The 18,255-nt window shown below is 43.8% G+C and overlaps 1 protein-coding gene across 1 annotated transcript in view; it reads left to right on the top strand.

Annotated features, from left to right (window-relative positions):
• The window catches only part of LOC142150573 (extracellular calcium-sensing receptor-like), a 34,308-nt gene that overhangs the window by 12,889 nt on the left and 3,164 nt on the right, over positions 1 to 18,255 (top strand). The window contains exon 5 of the mRNA XM_075205772.1: positions 960 to 1,187. Coding sequence (XP_075061873.1) covers positions 960 to 1,187 — 228 coding nt within the window. The remainder of the gene's footprint in view (positions 1 to 959; positions 1,188 to 18,255) is intronic.

Raw genomic sequence — 18,255 nt, 5'->3', positions numbered from 1 at the left:
AATTTGTGCAAATAGATTACACTTCTTCTCAATTTTGTCCTGCATTCAGAAATGACCCTTTGTGTATGTATAGATGATGATGTTGGGAACTCAGAAAGTATTTGGGTGCACAGTATGAGAATGGGGCAGCCTTTAGGCTTTACAACAAACACAAAATGCTGAATGTGTGCGGCAAATACTTAAATGAGCACAAACAAGGGAAAAATAAGTAGTAGTTTTTAGAGAGCAAACTGGATAGGTTCCTAAGTGGCATTGAGGGGAAGTTCCACACTCAGAGAATGTTACTGACCAGACAGATATATTTTTATTGCCATAGACCTTGAGTATGACAACAGAAATATTCATGCCTGTGCATTGGATAGAATTGTACGTACATAGTTCTAATTTTCTGTAGGTGAATTGCATCCATCTTTCCCTGCATTAGTTTATTAAAACAAAAATAAGATTATGACAATCAAATAAATGTTCTTACCATGGTTACGTTTGTTTAAAAAGACAGGAGGGGCAAACGATCATATATGCACCAAAGGGTAATGGTATCCACAGTGTAGGCTCACAAAGTGGTCACAATGTCATCCCAAACCTTAATGAAACATTGGGCAAATGTATTCAATGTATTCCTTAATAACTCAGGCCCACAGTGTGCAAATACACATAATGGTGCAGGAAACCGAATGGTCAAGAAAGTAATGATCCAAAATACATAACTGAGGTTGTCAAGTCTTTTACCGATGTTTTAAAAAATATGTACTTTATATTATTACTGTTCTTGCATTAACATCAGTTTCACCACTAATTACCTATTTGTACTATTTATACCTTCTGCGTCAGGGAAAATACTATCTCCAGCACATTTCATAAACCAATGTTCTGATTTCATAAATAATCTGTGATTTCTATGTAAATATGTTATAGTATGGATACGATAGCCTCCGTAATATTGTGCTCTCTGCCCACAGCTGTTACACTACATGAAGAAGGTGCGGCTCAGGATGACCAGTGGCAGAGAAATCTTCTTCAATGAGAATGGAGATCCACCTGCAGTGTACGACATAGTGAACTGGCAGCTGAAGCCAGATGGACGACTACAACAGGTCACAGTGGGCAGTTATGATACCAGTGTTACCACTGGCAACGTTTTCACCATCAACACCAGTTCCGTACAGTGGGGCACTGGAGACAATGGGGTGAGGCATTGCTTTTCAACCTGTCCTGTTGTCTTCTCTTTTAGATTCCAAGTTCCTTTCCCTGTTTTGTACAATGAACATATTGGGGCTCATTTAGAGCTTTAAGCATTTTGCACCTCAAAAATGTACATGTTTTTGTTGAATCAGAAGTATCTCAAGATACATAGAACTCAAAGTACAGATTTCCACAGGCATATCTTCATTTATTTATATAGCGCCACCAATTCCACAGCGCTGTACAGAGAATATTTGCATTTGCATCAGTCCCTGTCCCATTGAAGCTTACAGTCTTAATTCCTTAACACACACAGACTAGGATTAATTAGATAGCAGCAAATTAACCTAACACGGGGAGAAGACACAAACTCAACGCAGATAAAGGGCTAGATTTACTAAGCTGCGGGTTTGAAAAAGTGGGGATATTGCCTATAGCAACCAATCAGATTCTATCTTTCATTTATTTAGTACTTTCTACAAAATGACAGCTAGAATCTGATTGGTTGCTATAGGCAACATCCCCACTTTTTCAAACCCGCAGCTTAGTAAATCTAGCCCAAAGCCTTGATCAAGAACAAAACTCATGACCCCGGTGCTGTGAGGCAGAAGTGCTAACCACTGAGCCTTCATACTTTCAATATATACGTATACTCAATGAAAGTGTGGGGATGGTGGCTTGACAGTGTTATTAATGAATGTGAAAGTCACACTTTCTATATAAAATGTAATTCAATGTACTAAATGTACTAAATGTAATGTAATACATTTAATAAATGTAACAAATCCCCCACACATAAATCACATATAGTTTCATAAATCCAATACAAATTTGCTGTCCTGCAATCAGAAATCAGAACTGGCAAATCAGAAATGTGAATTGATGGCTGCAACTTAACCTAATACGGCCGTGATGCTAAAGACTTAATAACACTCATCAGGTGAGGTCAGTACACAAACAGGTAATTAGAAGCGACTAGATCAGTGATGTGCAACCTGATACACTTCAGGGGACCAAGGCTCTGCCCTCTAACCATCGAAAGGGTTGCACTTTACCCTTAATATCAGCAATAAGAAGAAACAATACATTTCGTCAAAGATACACTTATTTGTTACAACACATCAGCAAGCATTTTAATGTAAGATACCCAAGTGCTACAGCGCTTGGTTATCAAACTTGGTTATCAGCGCTATAGTTACAAACTATACTAACTAAATATGTAAATAAAGCAAGACGGAGCTTGGGGCCCCAGGTGAAGGTTTGGAGAGCCCCAAGCAGCTCATAACTGGGCTAGATAGCTATCATTTATTTAGTACATTCTACAAAATGACAGTTAGAATCCGATTGGTTGCTATAAGCAACATCTCCACTTTTTCAAACCTGCAGTTTAGTAAATCTAGCCCCAAGTCTCATTAGGTCACATCTCCAGGGGGCATGCTGCACTTACATGTACTAGAGATGAGCGCACTCGGATTTCTGAAATCCGAGCCCACCCGAACGTTGCCGATCCGAGTCGGATCCGAGACAGATCCGGGTATTGGCGCCAAATTCAAATCTGAAACTGAGGCTCTGACTCATAATCCCGTTGTCGGATCTCGCGATACTCGGATCATATAAATTCCCCGCTAGTCGCCGCCATCTTCACTCGGGCATTGATCAGGGTAGAGGGAGGGTGTGTTAGGTGGTCCTCTGTCCTGGTAGATCTCGTGCTGTGCTGTTTAGTTCTGTGCTGTGTTGTTTAGTTCTGTGCTGTGCTGTGTTCTGCAGTATCAGTCCAGTGGTGCTGTGTGCTGTGCTCTGTCCTTCTGAGGTCAGTGGTGCTGCTGGGTCCTGTGCTGTGTCCTGTTCAGTCCAGTGGTGCTGTGTCCTGTGCTCTGTGCTTCTAAGGGCATAGTTATTTCCCCAATATTCCCCTGTGTTTAAAAAAATAAAAAAAAGTTATTTAAAAAAATACCACAAACTAATTTATTTTTTTTTAATTACCACAAAATTTGCACAACCAATCCTGCAGTATAAGCCCATTGGTACTGCAATATTACCAAGTTCACACATTCAGCAGTAAAAGTCCAGTGGTACTGCAATATTACAAAGTTCACACATTCTGCAGTATCAGTCCAGTGGAGCTGTGTCCTGTGCTCTGTACTGCTGAGTTCCGTAGTGCTGCTGGGTCCTGTGCCGTGTCCTGTTCAGTCCAGTGGTGCTGTGTCCTGTGCTCTGTGCTTCTAAGGGCATAGTTATTTCCCCATTATTCCCAAGTTTTTAAAAAATAAAAAAAAAGTTATAAAAAAAATTAAAATAAAAAATTAAAAAAAATAATAATTATAACCAAATTTGCAAAGCCAATCCAGCAGTATCTAAGCCCATTGGTACTGCAATATTACCAAGTTCACACATTCAGCAGTAAAAGTCCAGTGGTACTGCTATTACAAAGTTCACTGATTCAGCAGTATAAGTCCAGTGCTACTCTCCTGTGCCGCATATAATTTTTAAAGGCTTTGCCGAGTGTGTGTGGCTTAGGGGTACGCTCTCTTATGCTACATATAATGGAAAACCAAAATTTGGAGGATAAAGTAGGGAAAGATCAAGACCCACTTCCTCCTAATGCTGAAGCTGCTGCCACTAGTCATGACATAGACGATGAAATGCCATCAACGTCGTCTGGCAAGCCCAATGCCCAATCTCCTAGTACAGGGCATGTAAAATCCAAAAAGCCCAAGATCTCAAAAAATAGCAAAAAGAGAAACTTAAAATCATCTGAGGAGAAACGTAAAGTTGGCAATATGCCATTTACGACACGTAGTGGCAAGGAACGGCTTAGGCCCTGGCCCGTGTTCATGACTAGTGGTCCAGCTTCACCCAAGGATCTAAGCCCACCTCCCCCCCCCTACAAAAAATTTAAGAGAGTTATGCTGTCAGCAACAACAACAAAACAGCAAAGAACTCTGCCTTCTAAACAGATGACATCACAAATCCCCAAGGCGAGTCAAAGGGTGTTGTTGGTTGTGAACCCTGACCTTCCCATCACTGTACGGGAAGAGGTGACTCCATCCAGCATTTGCAGCACGCCCTCTGCATATGCTGGAAGGATCACCCACAGTCCAGTTACAGATTTGGCTAATGAAGGTGTGAATGTTGTACACTGGGAGGAGGATATTGATGTAGCTGGTGCTGAGGAGGATGTTGATGATTATGATGCAGACAGATACCAAATTGCCTTTCTCAATTTCTATTTATATTCTAGATTATATAACGGCTGAAAAGTTTCCTGTTTTACTCCTAGTGGAGAGGGGATCTGATGCAGACAGATACCAAACTGCCTTTGTCCATTTCTTTGTATATTTGAATTTCTAGTTCTACAGTCTATGCAGGCTGCTTTATTTATATTCAACTACAAGTGTAGGGCGGGGGGGGGGGGAGCATAGATAGCCACCAAAGTAACGTGGTCCATTTAATTTCACTTTCTAGCTCAACAGTCTGTGCAGCCTGCTTTTTTTATCTTCAAAGTATTTATATTTACAAGCATTGCAATCTAAATTAACTAGAGGTAGTGACGTGGTAGAACTCCAAAAGGCAGTGTCACGGGCACTAGGAGTCTTTACCCAGGGATCACCAGATGGTAGGCTTACCAGAGCAACGTAGATGGTAATAGGGTACTCTGGTAGCTGGGTGATCACGGAACATGAAATGATGACCGATGAGATGCTCAGGAAAGTCTATGACTAGCAACACTGGTAATAATGAGGTAATGATACACAAGGAACTGTATGGACAAGGACACGTGAAGGTAGTCAGTGGTCTGCGATAGCAAGTTGTACCACTGCTATAGTGAGGAGGAATGTCCAACAGAAACAAGGAGGTGATGAGAGTCAGCGGTCTGCGAGTAGCAAGTTGTACCGCTGTCTGAGTGAAGGAATGGAATCCAAGTGGAGGTATCCAGGTAGTCAGTGGTCTGCGGTAGCAGGTTGTACCACTGCTATGTGAGAGGATAATGGAACAGGTGATACCGGAAACAGGGATCAGTGGTCTGACATCAGCAAGTTGTACCACTGCATATATATGTGAGGAGGTGCACGGGGGAAGACTGCAACACAGGATATACACAGGCACCTTATACACGATCCACAGTAATATGCACAATATAGGTATATATATATGTAAATGACTGATCAGGTCTGCAATCTAGAAAGTCTCTTGAAGTAGTCCAGCACAATGATAACACAGTCAATGATGGCAATAGACTCAGCGGAGAGCGGACTTCAGAGAGAACCAAACACAGTCCAGCAAGATATGCAATACACAGCACAGTCAATGAGAAGTATGCATACCGTGGTTCAGCAGTAGCAGTCAGATGGGATTGCAGCGGTACCTGAGCGGCTGGAGGCCGACTGGATAGGAAGTCCCTGGATAGGAGAAGCAGCGGTCTAGCAGGTGCAGCGCACAGGTGAGTAGACCGACAGGGACACGAATCCACAGGAGTCAGCAACACGTGGAACTGGACTCCTAGGAAACCCAGGAGAATGGAGATGATCCAGCAGAGGGTAGTAGAAGAGATACAAATCCAATGCTGACAGGAGGGTAGAGGCCAGTGGAACACGTGAAGGCGTGGAGAGTGGATCAGCAGGAGATGGACGATAGCGCTGACCACAGCGGCAGGACTCAGCGGCACACGGAGGTAACCAGTAGCAACCACAGGAACCAACAGCGATGAGAAACAGGAGTGCAGCGCAGGGCAGGAGCTGTAGATCACGAAGTGAAGCAGATGGTAATGAAAAGCGGCAGTCTCGAGGAAGGCACAGCAAAGATGAGATGAGAGTGTAGTGCACGGAGGCAGCGGATAGTAATCAGCTGGCAGTCACGATGTTGAACACAGGCGAGTTGCAAGCAGGAGACTGTAGTGCACAGAGGCAGCGGATAGTAGTCAGCTGGCAGTCACGATGTTAAACACAGGCGAGTTGCAAGCAGGAGACTGTAGTGCACGGAGGCAGCGGATAGCAATCAGCAAACAGACTTGATGAGAAGCAGGTGAGTGAGGTAAAAGCTGGAGTGCACGGAGGCAGCGGATAGCAATGAGCAAACAGTCACATTGATATAAAATAACGTTGAAGTGGTGTAGAAGACTGTAGTGCACGGAGGCAGCGGATAGGAATCAGCAAACAGTCATGATGATACAGTTGATGGTAGAAGTGGTATGGAACCACAGTAGTAGAAGTGGTTTGGAAACCACAGGAATCAGCAGCACTGAATACACAAGTAATACAGGAACACCTTCAGAGACTCATGTGGAATGAGACTCCAAGATCAGGCAACGTGGTAGTGACCACAGGTGCTTAATATAGGGAGGTTGCCTGATCTGCCAATTAAGTTAAAGGGGTATACACTGAAGTATAGAAAAGGGCTGCGCATGCGCAGACCCTCAGGATGGTGGACGGCCACGGTTCCTAAATGTCCGGGAAGAGGCACTCACGGTCCGGTGAGTGACAGTACCCCCCCTTTTAAAGGTGGGCACAGAACGCCTGGAACCGGGCTTGTCCGGATTTTTGGAGTAAAACTTCTTCAAAAGGGCAGGAGCATTAAGATCTTCAGCTTTGATCCAAGAGCGCTCCTCAGGACCAAAGCCCTTCCAATGAACGAGGAAGTGGAGGACTCCTCGCGAAATTTTTGCATCTAGTACCTCGGTAATCTCAAAATCCTCCTCCTGATGGACTTGAACTGGCTGCGGAGCTGAGGGAGGAGTTGAAAAACGGTTGATAATAAGAGGTTTGAGCAAAGATACATGGAAGGCATTAGAAATCCGAAGACTCTTAGGAAGAAGGAGTTTCACACATACTGGATTGATAACTTGAATGATCCTATATGGACCAATAAAACGAGGGGCGAATTTCATGGATGGAACCTTCAAACGAATATTTTTTGTGGATAACCAGACACGATCTCCAATTTTTAGTGGTGGAATAGCCCGCCTCTTCTTATCAGCGAAAGATTTATATTTGACAGATGTCTTCTTTAAACAGGTTCTAACCTGAGACCAGATATTTTTAAAGGTCTGACAAACAGTCTCCACCGCAGGAACTTGGGTGGGCGGGAGGGCAGGAAATTCCGGAAAAGACGGATGGTGACCGTAGACCACAAAGAATGGAGTTTTGGATGATGACTCATGGTACATGTTGTTATGGGCGAACTCAGCCCAAGGGAGTAACTCTACCCAGTTGTCTTGATTGGCTGATGAAAATATCCTTATAAAAGTCTCAAGATCTTGATTGACACGTTCGGTTTGTCCATTGGATTGTGGATGGTAAGAAGATGAGAGTGCTAATCGTATGCCCAAGGTTTTACAAAGGGCTCGCCAGAATCTGGACACGAATTGTACTCCTCTATCAGACACAATCTCAGATGGACATCCATGGATACGGAAGATCTCTTTAATGAAATGTTCAGCCAGGATAGACGAGGAAGGCAAACCAGACAGAGGGATGAAATGAGCCATCTTCGAAAATCTGTCCACTACCACCCAAATAGTGTTATGGTTCTTACTAGGTGGTAAGTCAGTAACGAAATCCATACTAATATGGGTCCATGGTTTGGACGGAATGGGTAGTGGTCGCAGCAACCCTGCTGGGGTTCTGCGGGAAGATTTGAATTGCGAACATAATTCACAGGAAGCAATGAACTCTTTGACGTCTCTCCTCATTGAAGGCCACCAGTAACTTCGAGAGAGGATCTCAAAAGTCTTGTGTTCACCGGCGTGTCCAGAAAAACGAGAGGCATGGAACCACGAAAGGATTTTCCTCCTTAGAGTAGAAGGCACGAGGGTCTTCCCAAATGGTAGCGTTTTGGTGGATGAAGCAGCCAGTGAGATACATTTGGGGTCTAGAATGGTATGGTTGGAAACCTCTTCTATATCAGAGGACGTAGCAAAGGCTCTAGATAAGGCATCAGCTTTTTTGTTCTTGGCAGCTGGTTTGAAGGTAATTATTAATTCAAAACGGGAAAAGAAAAGAGACCATCTTGCTTGACGAGGGTTCAAGCATTGGGCAGACTGGAGATATGACAAGTTCTTATGATCCGTGAAGATCGTCACCGGATGGCGAGCTCCCTCCAACAAGTATCTCCATTCCTCTAATGCGGCTTTGATAGCCAGTAATTCCTTGTCTCCGATGGTATAATTCTTCTCTGCGGGTAGGAGACCCCGAGAATAGAAGGCACAAGGGTGGAATTTTTGCTGTTCCGAGCATTGGGAGAGAATAGCTCCTAAGCCCACATTAGAGGCATCTACTTCTAGGAAAAAAGGGAGTGTCACATCAGGCTGACGAAGGATTGGAGCCGAAGAGAAGGACTCTTTTAATGTTTGAAAGGCTTGAATAGCCTCAGTAGACCATTGCTTAGGATTAGCCCCTTTACGAGTCAGGGCCACAATAGGAGATGCAATGGAAGAAAAATCTTGAATGAAGCGTCTATAGTAATTGGCAAAACCTAAAAAACGCTGGATGGCACGAAGAGTAGTTGGCTGGGGCCAATGTAGTACAGCATTTACTTTGTCAGGATCCATCTTCAGACCAACTCCGGAAACAATATACCCCAAGAATGGAATCTGGGGTAATTCGAATGAACATTTTTCTAATTTACCGAACAATGAATTTTTCCGTAGCCTGGAGAGGACTTCTGCCACATGTTGGTGGTGAGAAGGCAGGTCCTGTGAAAAAATCAATATGTCGTCCAGGTAGACGACGACACATACATATAATAAGTCCCGAAAAATCTCATTAATGAAGCCCTGAAAAACAGCGGGGGCATTACATAGCCCGAAAGGCATTACCAGATATTCGTAATGCCCGTCTCTGGTGTTAAACGCCGTCTTCCATTCGTCACCGGAACGGATTCTGATTAAATTGTAAGCACCACGAAGATCCAACTTAGTAAAAATACGGGCTCCCTTGATGCGGTCAAATAGCTCAGTGATCAACGGAATGGGATACCGGTTCTTGATAGTAATGGCATTGAGTCCACGAAAATCTATACAAGGGCGTAATGATCCATCCTTCTTTTTGACAAAGAAGAACCCAGCTCCAGCGGGCGAGGTGGAAGGTCGAATGAACCCACGCTGGAGGTTCTCCCGTATATATTCAGATGTCGCTTGAGTTTCAGGTAACGAGAGTGGATAGACCCGGCCTCTGGGAGGAGTCTTGCCAGGAAGAAGATCAATCGGACAATCCCAAGAACGATGAGGAGGAAGACGTTCAGACTGAGCTTTATCAAAAACATCGGTAAATGAAGCATATTGAGGGGGGAGTCCCGGTGAAATAGCTGAGATGGAAGCTTGCTGTACCTTGAGAGGAATGACTTGGGAAAGGCAATGATGGTGACATTCAGGCCCCCAAGACGTGACTTGAGGGGTGCGCCAGTCAATCTGGGGAGAGTGACACTGAAGCCATGGAAGGCCTAGGACAATCGGACTTGTCGTAACAGGAAGAATTAAAAACGATATCTCTTCATGATGCAGAGCACCAATCTGAAGGGTTACTGGAGACGTACTCTGGGTGATGAGACCGTTGATGAGACGTGATCCATCGATAGCCGTCACAGTAATGGGAGTTTTTAAGGTAATCATTGGTAGAGACCATTGATTAACTAACGATTTGGAAATAAAATTTCCTGCTGCTCCGGAATCAATCAATGCCTGTGACTCAAAGGTTTTGGTAGCAAAGGAAATAGTCACATCAAAAGCGCAGACTTTAGATTTCATAGACGATGGAGAGGACTCCAGGGACCCTAACTTCACCTCTCCAGAACTAGTTAGGGCCTGGCATTTCCCGATCTCTTAGGGCAGGAGCTGAGGACATGAGTGGAATCAGCACAATAGATACAGAGTCTATTCTTGACTCTTCGTTTCCTCTCCTCAGAAGATAACTTGGAACGTCCTATCTCCATGGGAATCACAGCGGGTGACACTGGACGAAATTGAGGGTTAGAGCGAAAAGGTGCTTTAGCAGAAGTCGTTTTCTCAGCCTCTCTTTCACGAAATCTCATATCAACACGATGGCATAGAGAGATCAAATCTTCAAGTGACGAAGGAAGCTCTTGGGTAGTCAGTGCATCTTTAATTTTATCGGAAAGCCCCTGCCAGAAGGCGGCAACTAGGGCTTCAGTGTTCCACTGAAGTTCAGAGGCTAAGATCCTAAATTGAATGACGTACTGGCCTACAGTATGAGATCCTTGTCGCAGACGGAGGATGCTGGAAGCAGCGGAGGTCACACGACCTGGTTCATCGAACACACTTCGGAATGTAGAAATGAATTTGGCACTATCTTGTAATATTGGATCGTTCCTCTCCCACAGAGGGGAGGCCCAAGCCAGGGCTTGTCCTGAAAACAAAGAGATAAGATAGGCCACTCTGGAACGATGGGTAGAAAAATTTTGAGGTTGGAGCTCAAAATGGACTGAACATTGGTTAAGGAAACCCCTACAAGTTTTGGGGTCTCCATCGTACTTTGACGGAGTAGGCAGGTGAAGCGTGGAAGCTATAGACACCTGGGATGGCAATGGGGAAACGGAGGAAAGCACAGGAGCTTCAGTAGTGGCTGTCACAGACTGTCCAGATGTTCCTTGGGAGGTTAATGACTGATAACACTGAAGTAACAGCTGTTGGCGGGCATCCTGTTGCTCCACACGGCTAACCAGATGTTGCAGCATCTCTTTGGCGGTAGGTTCCACATCTGGGTCTGTCATGGCCTGATCTTACTGTCACGGGCACTAGGAGTCTTTACCCAGGGATCACCAGATGGTAGGCTTACCAGAGCAACGTAGATGGTAATAGGGTACTCTGGTAGCTGGGTGATCACGGAACATGAAATGATGACCGATGAGATGCTCAGGAAAGTCTATGACTAGCAACACTGGTAATAATGAGGTAATGATACACAAGGAACTGTATGGACAAGGACACGTGAAGGTAGTCAGTGGTCTGCGATAGCAAGTTGTACCACTGCTATAGTGAGGAGGAATGTCCAACAGAAACAAGGAGGTGATGAGAGTCAGCGGTCTGCGAGTAGCAAGTTGTACCGCTGTCTGAGTGAAGGAATGGAATCCAAGTGGAGGTATCCAGGTAGTCAGTGGTCTGCGGTAGCAGGTTGTACCACTGCTATGTGAGAGGATAATGGAACAGGTGATACCGGAAACAGGGATCAGTGGTCTGACATCAGCAAGTTGTACCACTGCATATATATGTGAGGAGGTGCACGGGGGAAGACTGCAACACAGGATATACACAGGCACCTTATACACGATCCACAGTAATATGCACAATATAGGTATATATATATGTAAATGACTGATCAGGTCTGCAATCTAGAAAGTCTCTTGAAGTAGTCCAGCACAATGATAACACAGTCAATGATGGCAATAGACTCAGCGGAGAGCGGACTTCAGAGAGAACCAAACACAGTCCAGCAAGATATGCAATACACAGCACAGTCAATGAGAAGTATGCATACCGTGGTTCAGCAGTAGCAGTCAGATGGGATTGCAGCGGTACCTGAGCGGCTGGAGGCCGACTGGATAGGAAGTCCCTGGATAGGAGAAGCAGCGGTCTAGCAGGTGCAGCGCACAGGTGAGTAGACCGACAGGGACACGAATCCACAGGAGTCAGCAACACGTGGAACTGGACTCCTAGGAAACCCAGGAGAATGGAGATGATCCAGCAGAGGGTAGTAGAAGAGATACAAATCCAATGCTGACAGGAGGGTAGAGGCCAGTGGAACACGTGAAGGCGTGGAGAGTGGATCAGCAGGAGATGGACGATAGCGCTGACCACAGCGGCAGGACTCAGCGGCACACGGAGGTAACCAGTAGCAACCACAGGAACCAACAGCGATGAGAAACAGGAGTGCAGCGCAGGGCAGGAGCTGTAGATCACGAAGTGAAGCAGATGGTAATGAAAAGCGGCAGTCTCGAGGAAGGCACAGCAAAGATGAGATGAGAGTGTAGTGCACGGAGGCAGCGGATAGTAATCAGCTGGCAGTCACGATGTTGAACACAGGCGAGTTGCAAGCAGGAGACTGTAGTGCACAGAGGCAGCGGATAGTAGTCAGCTGGCAGTCACGATGTTAAACACAGGCGAGTTGCAAGCAGGAGACTGTAGTGCACGGAGGCAGCGGATAGCAATCAGCAAACAGACTTGATGAGAAGCAGGTGAGTGAGGTAAAAGCTGGAGTGCACGGAGGCAGCGGATAGCAATGAGCAAACAGTCACATTGATATAAAATAACGTTGAAGTGGTGTAGAAGACTGTAGTGCACGGAGGCAGCGGATAGGAATCAGCAAACAGTCATGATGATACAGTTGATGGTAGAAGTGGTATGGAACCACAGTAGTAGAAGTGGTTTGGAAACCACAGGAATCAGCAGCACTGAATACACAAGTAATACAGGAACACCTTCAGAGACTCATGTGGAATGAGACTCCAAGATCAGGCAACGTGGTAGTGACCACAGGTGCTTAATATAGGGAGGTTGCCTGATCTGCCAATTAAGTTAAAGGGGTATACACTGAAGTATAGAAAAGGGCTGCGCATGCGCAGACCCTCAGGATGGTGGACGGCCACGGTTCCTAAATGTCCGGGAAGAGGCACTCACGGTCCGGTGAGTGACAGGCAGTTTGGAAGCCCCTGTACAAACTGGCTCTATTTTTTAACTGAGTTGTCCCCCCTCCAGTGTGTACTCGGAAAGAGTTTTTAGTGCAGCGGGGAACCTGGTCAGTGAGCGGCGAAGGAGGTTGCTTCCTCACAACGTAGAAAAAATGATGTTTATAAAAATGAATAATCAATTCCTCAATGAAGTACAGCACTGCCCTCCAGATAGTACAGAGGGACTGTGGTTGTGGAGTCCAGCGGGGACGAATTGATAATGTGTGAGGAGGAGGAAGTACACACTGTAGGGAGAGAGGAATCAGAGGTTGAGGATGAGGACGACATCTTTCCTCAGTAGAGCCTGTTTAGTTTGTACAGGGAGAGATGAATTGTTTTATTGGTGTGGGGGCCCAAACAAACCAATCATTTCAGCCACAGTTGTTTGGTAGGCCCTGTCGCTGAAATGATTGGTTTGTTAAAGTGTGCATGTCCTATTTCAACAACATAAGGGTGGGTGGGAGGGCCCAAGGACAATTCCATCTTGCAACTTTTTTTTGGGCATTATGTGACCATTCAACAGTCATTTGCCATGTTCAAAAAGTAAAAGAAAATGCCAACAAATTCAATAAATTAAATCAAAAGTTAAATGCCCTGTCATTATTTAAAACAAGAGGTTTTGACGTGCTAGAATTAGTGTAGTGTTAAGATGTTATAAACACTACACTTGGAAATTGGAGGAGGTATTGTGGCCCCGGTATCAAATTGGGTACCGGGGCCACCCCACTACGCAGTCCAGATACTTGTTTGGTGGAATTCAGACCAGTTGAGGGTGTATTTATTTTATTGTGGCCCCGGTATCAAATTGGGTACCGGGGCCACCCCACTACGCAGTCCAGATACTTGTTTGGTGGAATTCAGACCAGTTGAGGGTGTATTTATTTTATTGTGGCCCCGGTATCAAATTGGGTACCGGGGCCACCCCACTATGCAGTCCAGATACTTGTTTGGTGGAATTCAGACCAGTTGAGGGTTTTATTATTATATTGTGGGGACCACTCTATCTATACCACACTACAACTTTATACCACTCTATTTAATACTTTAATTCTATTTAATACTTTAATTATATTACTAATTCCCATAAAGAGGAACTGCCGCTTCTATTTAATACTTTAATTCTATTAGTAGTTACCATAAAGAGGAACAAAATAAACCAATTTTACCAAAAGTATAATATGACTTAGACTTACAAACACTACACTTGTAAGATGGTGCCTTTAAATGAAAAAGTCAGTCTTAATTGCATGACTATGTGCAACAGGGACAGTTTTTTGGTTTACAAAGTCAACCAATAACACTTCGACCCTGTCTGTCTTTAACATACTTGATGGGATCTCAATGACGAATGGTCTGTACCATGTTTGGAGGAGGTATTGTGGCCCCGGTACCAAATTGGGTACCGGGGCCACCCCACTACGCAGTCCAGATACTTGTTTGGTGGAATTCAGACCAGTTGAGGGTGTATTTATTTTATTGTGGCCCCGGTATCAAATTGGGTACCGGGGCCACCCCACTACGCAGTCCAGATACTTGTTTGGTGGAATTCAGACCAGTTGAGGGTGTATTTATTTTATTGTGGCCCCGGTATCAAATTGGGTACCGGGGCCACCCCACTACGCAGTCCAGATACTTGTTTGGTGGAATTCAGACCAGTTGAGGGTTTTATTATTATATTGTGGGGACCACTCTATCTATACCACACTACAACTCTATACCACTCTATTTAATACTTTAATTCTATTTAATACTTTAATTATATTACTAATTCCCATAAAGAGGAACTGCCGCTTCTATTTAATACTTTAATTCTATTAGTAGTTACCATAAAGAGGAACAAAATAAACCAATTTTACCAAAAGTATAATATGACTTAGACTTACAAACACTACACTTGAAAGATGGTGCCTTTAAATGAAAAAGTCAGTCTTAATTGCACGACTATGTGCAACAGGGACAGTTTTTTGGTTTACAAAGTCAACCAATAACACTTCGACCCTGTCTGTCTTTAACATACTTGATGGGATCTCAATGACGAATGGTCTGTACCATGTTTGGAGGAGGTATTGTGGCCCCGGTACCAAATTGGGTACCGGGGCCACTCCACTATGCAGTCCAGATAGAGGTGTATCAGATATTAAACAACGTTGACTGTTGCTGCAAAAATTTTAAATAATATTGTGGGGAACACTACACTACGCAGTCCATAAACTTTTTGGGTGGAATTCAGACCTATGTAGGGTTTTTTAATAATATTGTGGTGACCCACTCCTCTACGCAGTCCAGGTACATTTATTGGTGCGAATCATACAAGTTGATGGTTTTCTTGTTATATATATTGTGGTGACCCACTCCTCTACGCAGTCCAGGTACATTTATTGGTGCGAATCATACAAGTTCAGGGTTTTTAATATATATTGTGGTGACCCACTCCTCTACGCAGTCCAGGTACATTTATTGGTGCGCATCATACAAGTTGATGGTTTTCTTATTATATATATTGTGGTGACCCACTCCTCTACGCAGCACAGGTACATTTATTGCTGCGATTCATACAAGTTGGTGGTTTTCTTATTATATATATTGTGGTGACCCACTCTTCTACGCAGTCCAGAAAGATACCTCGTTGCAACATTTTGGACTAATAACTATATTTTGAGGTGTTCAGAATACACTGTAAATTAGTGGAAATGCTTGTTATTGAATGTTATTGAGGTTAATAATAGCGTAGGAGTGAAAATAAGCCCAAAAACTTGATTTTTAAACTTTTTATGTTTTTTTCAAAAAAAATCCGAATCCAAAACCTTAAATCCGAACCGAGACCTTTCGTCAAGTGTTTTGCGAGACAAATCCGAACCCCAAAAATAATGAAAATCCGGATCCAAAACACAAAACACGAGACCTCAAAAGTCGCCGGTGCACATCCCTAACATGTACACACCCTTAGTGTACACAACTAATGCTTTCCCCTGGCCAACCCCTCCAGACATAAGATAATAAGTAGCAGATTTAAGCACATATGCATTTTGGTATGCATGTGCAGTATATAAATGTATGCATTAATACCACAATACTTGAGGTATGCCCATCTCTAAATAAAATGAGTTTGTGGGGTGTAAATATACATATTTCCATACTTCTCATGCATACAAAAATGGAACTCTAAGCGAGGAGCTTATATGCACAGCCAGATATATATTGCACACATTTTTGGTCATGTCACCCCCGCATTGTTAATATAGCACTAGAATAAAAAAATATATAAAAAAAGGTAATTTAAGCTCATTTACGAATATCAAAAAATGTGGACCTGCACTGCCTCCTTATTTTAACAACTTCACCCATGTGTTCACCTAACACATTTCTAAGTGTTTCAGTCTTGAGGGCTGAGCCAAGAAATCAGTCTGTCCCTAGCTGTGAGGGTTTGTGGATAGACTGAAAATACAAATGGAGGAAACAGGCAAACATCCAACCAACTACTAAGTACATTTTCATTTGTTTTCTTCAAAAATATTGCTTGATTTAGCCAATTGTATGTCTTCATTTGATCATGAGAGTGAAGGGACCTCGCAACTATATTTTATGATACATGTGGCGCTTTTGAATCCTTGACGGTTTTTATTCTATCTCTTGACATGTGTTTAGAATTTAGAAGACTGCACCAGAGTGGTACTGGAAGGTGCAAAATATGTCCTGTTGAAAATGAAGGATGAGACCTGGGGGTAAATGTATCAAGGTGCGATTTTGCAAATCGAGCGATTTTCTCTGGAGAGTTGAAACTCGCAGATGTATGAAGCTGAGATTTCATGTACAATCGCCAGAGTTGTGTTTCTGTCAAAATTGTTATTTCCAAAATTGATACAGATCAAACTCCCAACTGTTTGCCTTTCTAGCTATAAAAGTCTTAAATGTATGAAGCTGCAATTAAGCAAACTCTCCTGAGTTTGCTTTAGAACACGCCAGATACAGCACGCTGCATTCTAAACACATCACTATTACACTGTCCTATAAATAGAGCAGAAGGTCCCGGTAGCTATCAAAACTGATAAAAATAAATTAAAGTAACAAAAAAAAGCACGGGGTCCCCCCTCTAATCACTATTAACCCTAGTGCTACCAGCCTACTGCTGGGTCTATTTATAGTATTAGGGGATTTTCCCACGACAGCGTGGGAAACCCCTAATACTATAAATAGACCTAGCAGGGGAAAATGCAGGATTTGAGGAGGGGGGTTTACACAGCACACCAGCAGTGGGCGTGACCAGCATTCATGGGGGTGTGGCTATAATTTTAGACAGTGCTAAGAAGCTCTCCAACTTTTCCATTTTCCCTTTAAATACACGAGCAATGCTGCTTGCACTACTGTTAGATGCATGCAGCTCCTCCTTCATGAGTAGAGCAGTGTGAAGTGGGACATACCTCCCAACTGTCTCTGTAGTCGGGACAAAGTTCTGGTGGGTGGGGTGGGGCAGTCCCTAAACTCAGGACTGCCCCACCAGAATCCCCCAGAATTTGGCAGAATGTCCTGCTCTCTCCTACCTGTTTTTCCCGCTTTCAATACTTGTTGCTGCCGCTTGGGTCCTAAGCTCAGTTGTGCTTGTCTGGATCCTGGAATGTTGGTCCCCTGTTTGGAAATAGAATAGGTACATGACATATAGAAATATCAGCAATGAGTGAACACAGTAGGCCTTCCTGCCTCTATACAGTCCAACATTAAATAAAAACAATTCATGTTTAATTATTAGTGCCCCTTTCCTGTAACCAGCCCGACTGTAAAATAATTTTATTCACCTTTAATATAAAGAACAATTTCTTCCAAACAACCCCAACATTAATTTAATAGTAATCACATTTATTAATTAAACCTATTTTCTACCATACATTAAATAACTTGCATTCACTTTTAAGAAATAGCAATCCTTTTTCCAAAACTCTGTCACACATTTAATTAATAGCACCCAAACCACCCCGACATTAAATTAATCATCCCACCCTACATTGATAAGTCTGCAAAAACCCCACTAATAAATTAAATTGCCCCACCATCACCCCACAAACAAAATAACACCCATTAATAAGGCCACTACCTACCTCACACATTACATTGCCACAAGCCCCCTGTGCCCTCACACACATTAGACTGTCACAAACCCCCTGGTGCCCTTTCACACATTATACTGCCACAAGCCCCCTGCTGCCCTCACACACATTATACTGCCAAAAGCCCCCTGCTGCCCTCACACACATTAGACTGACACAAGCCCCCTGCTGTCCTCACACACATTATACTGGCACAAGCACCCTGCTGCTCTCACACACATTAGACTGACACAAGCCCCCTTGTCAACAAACACACACTCTTACCTTGCTCTCGGCTGCATCACTCTGCGCTGCTCAG

The sequence above is a fragment of the Mixophyes fleayi genome, chromosome 4, assembly GCF_038048845.1.
Source record: "Mixophyes fleayi isolate aMixFle1 chromosome 4, aMixFle1.hap1, whole genome shotgun sequence".
Classification (NCBI taxonomy): domain Eukaryota; kingdom Metazoa; phylum Chordata; class Amphibia; order Anura; family Limnodynastidae; genus Mixophyes; species Mixophyes fleayi.
Note: the sequence above shows the minus strand (reverse complement) of the source record. Positions and strands in the feature narration are given on the sequence as shown.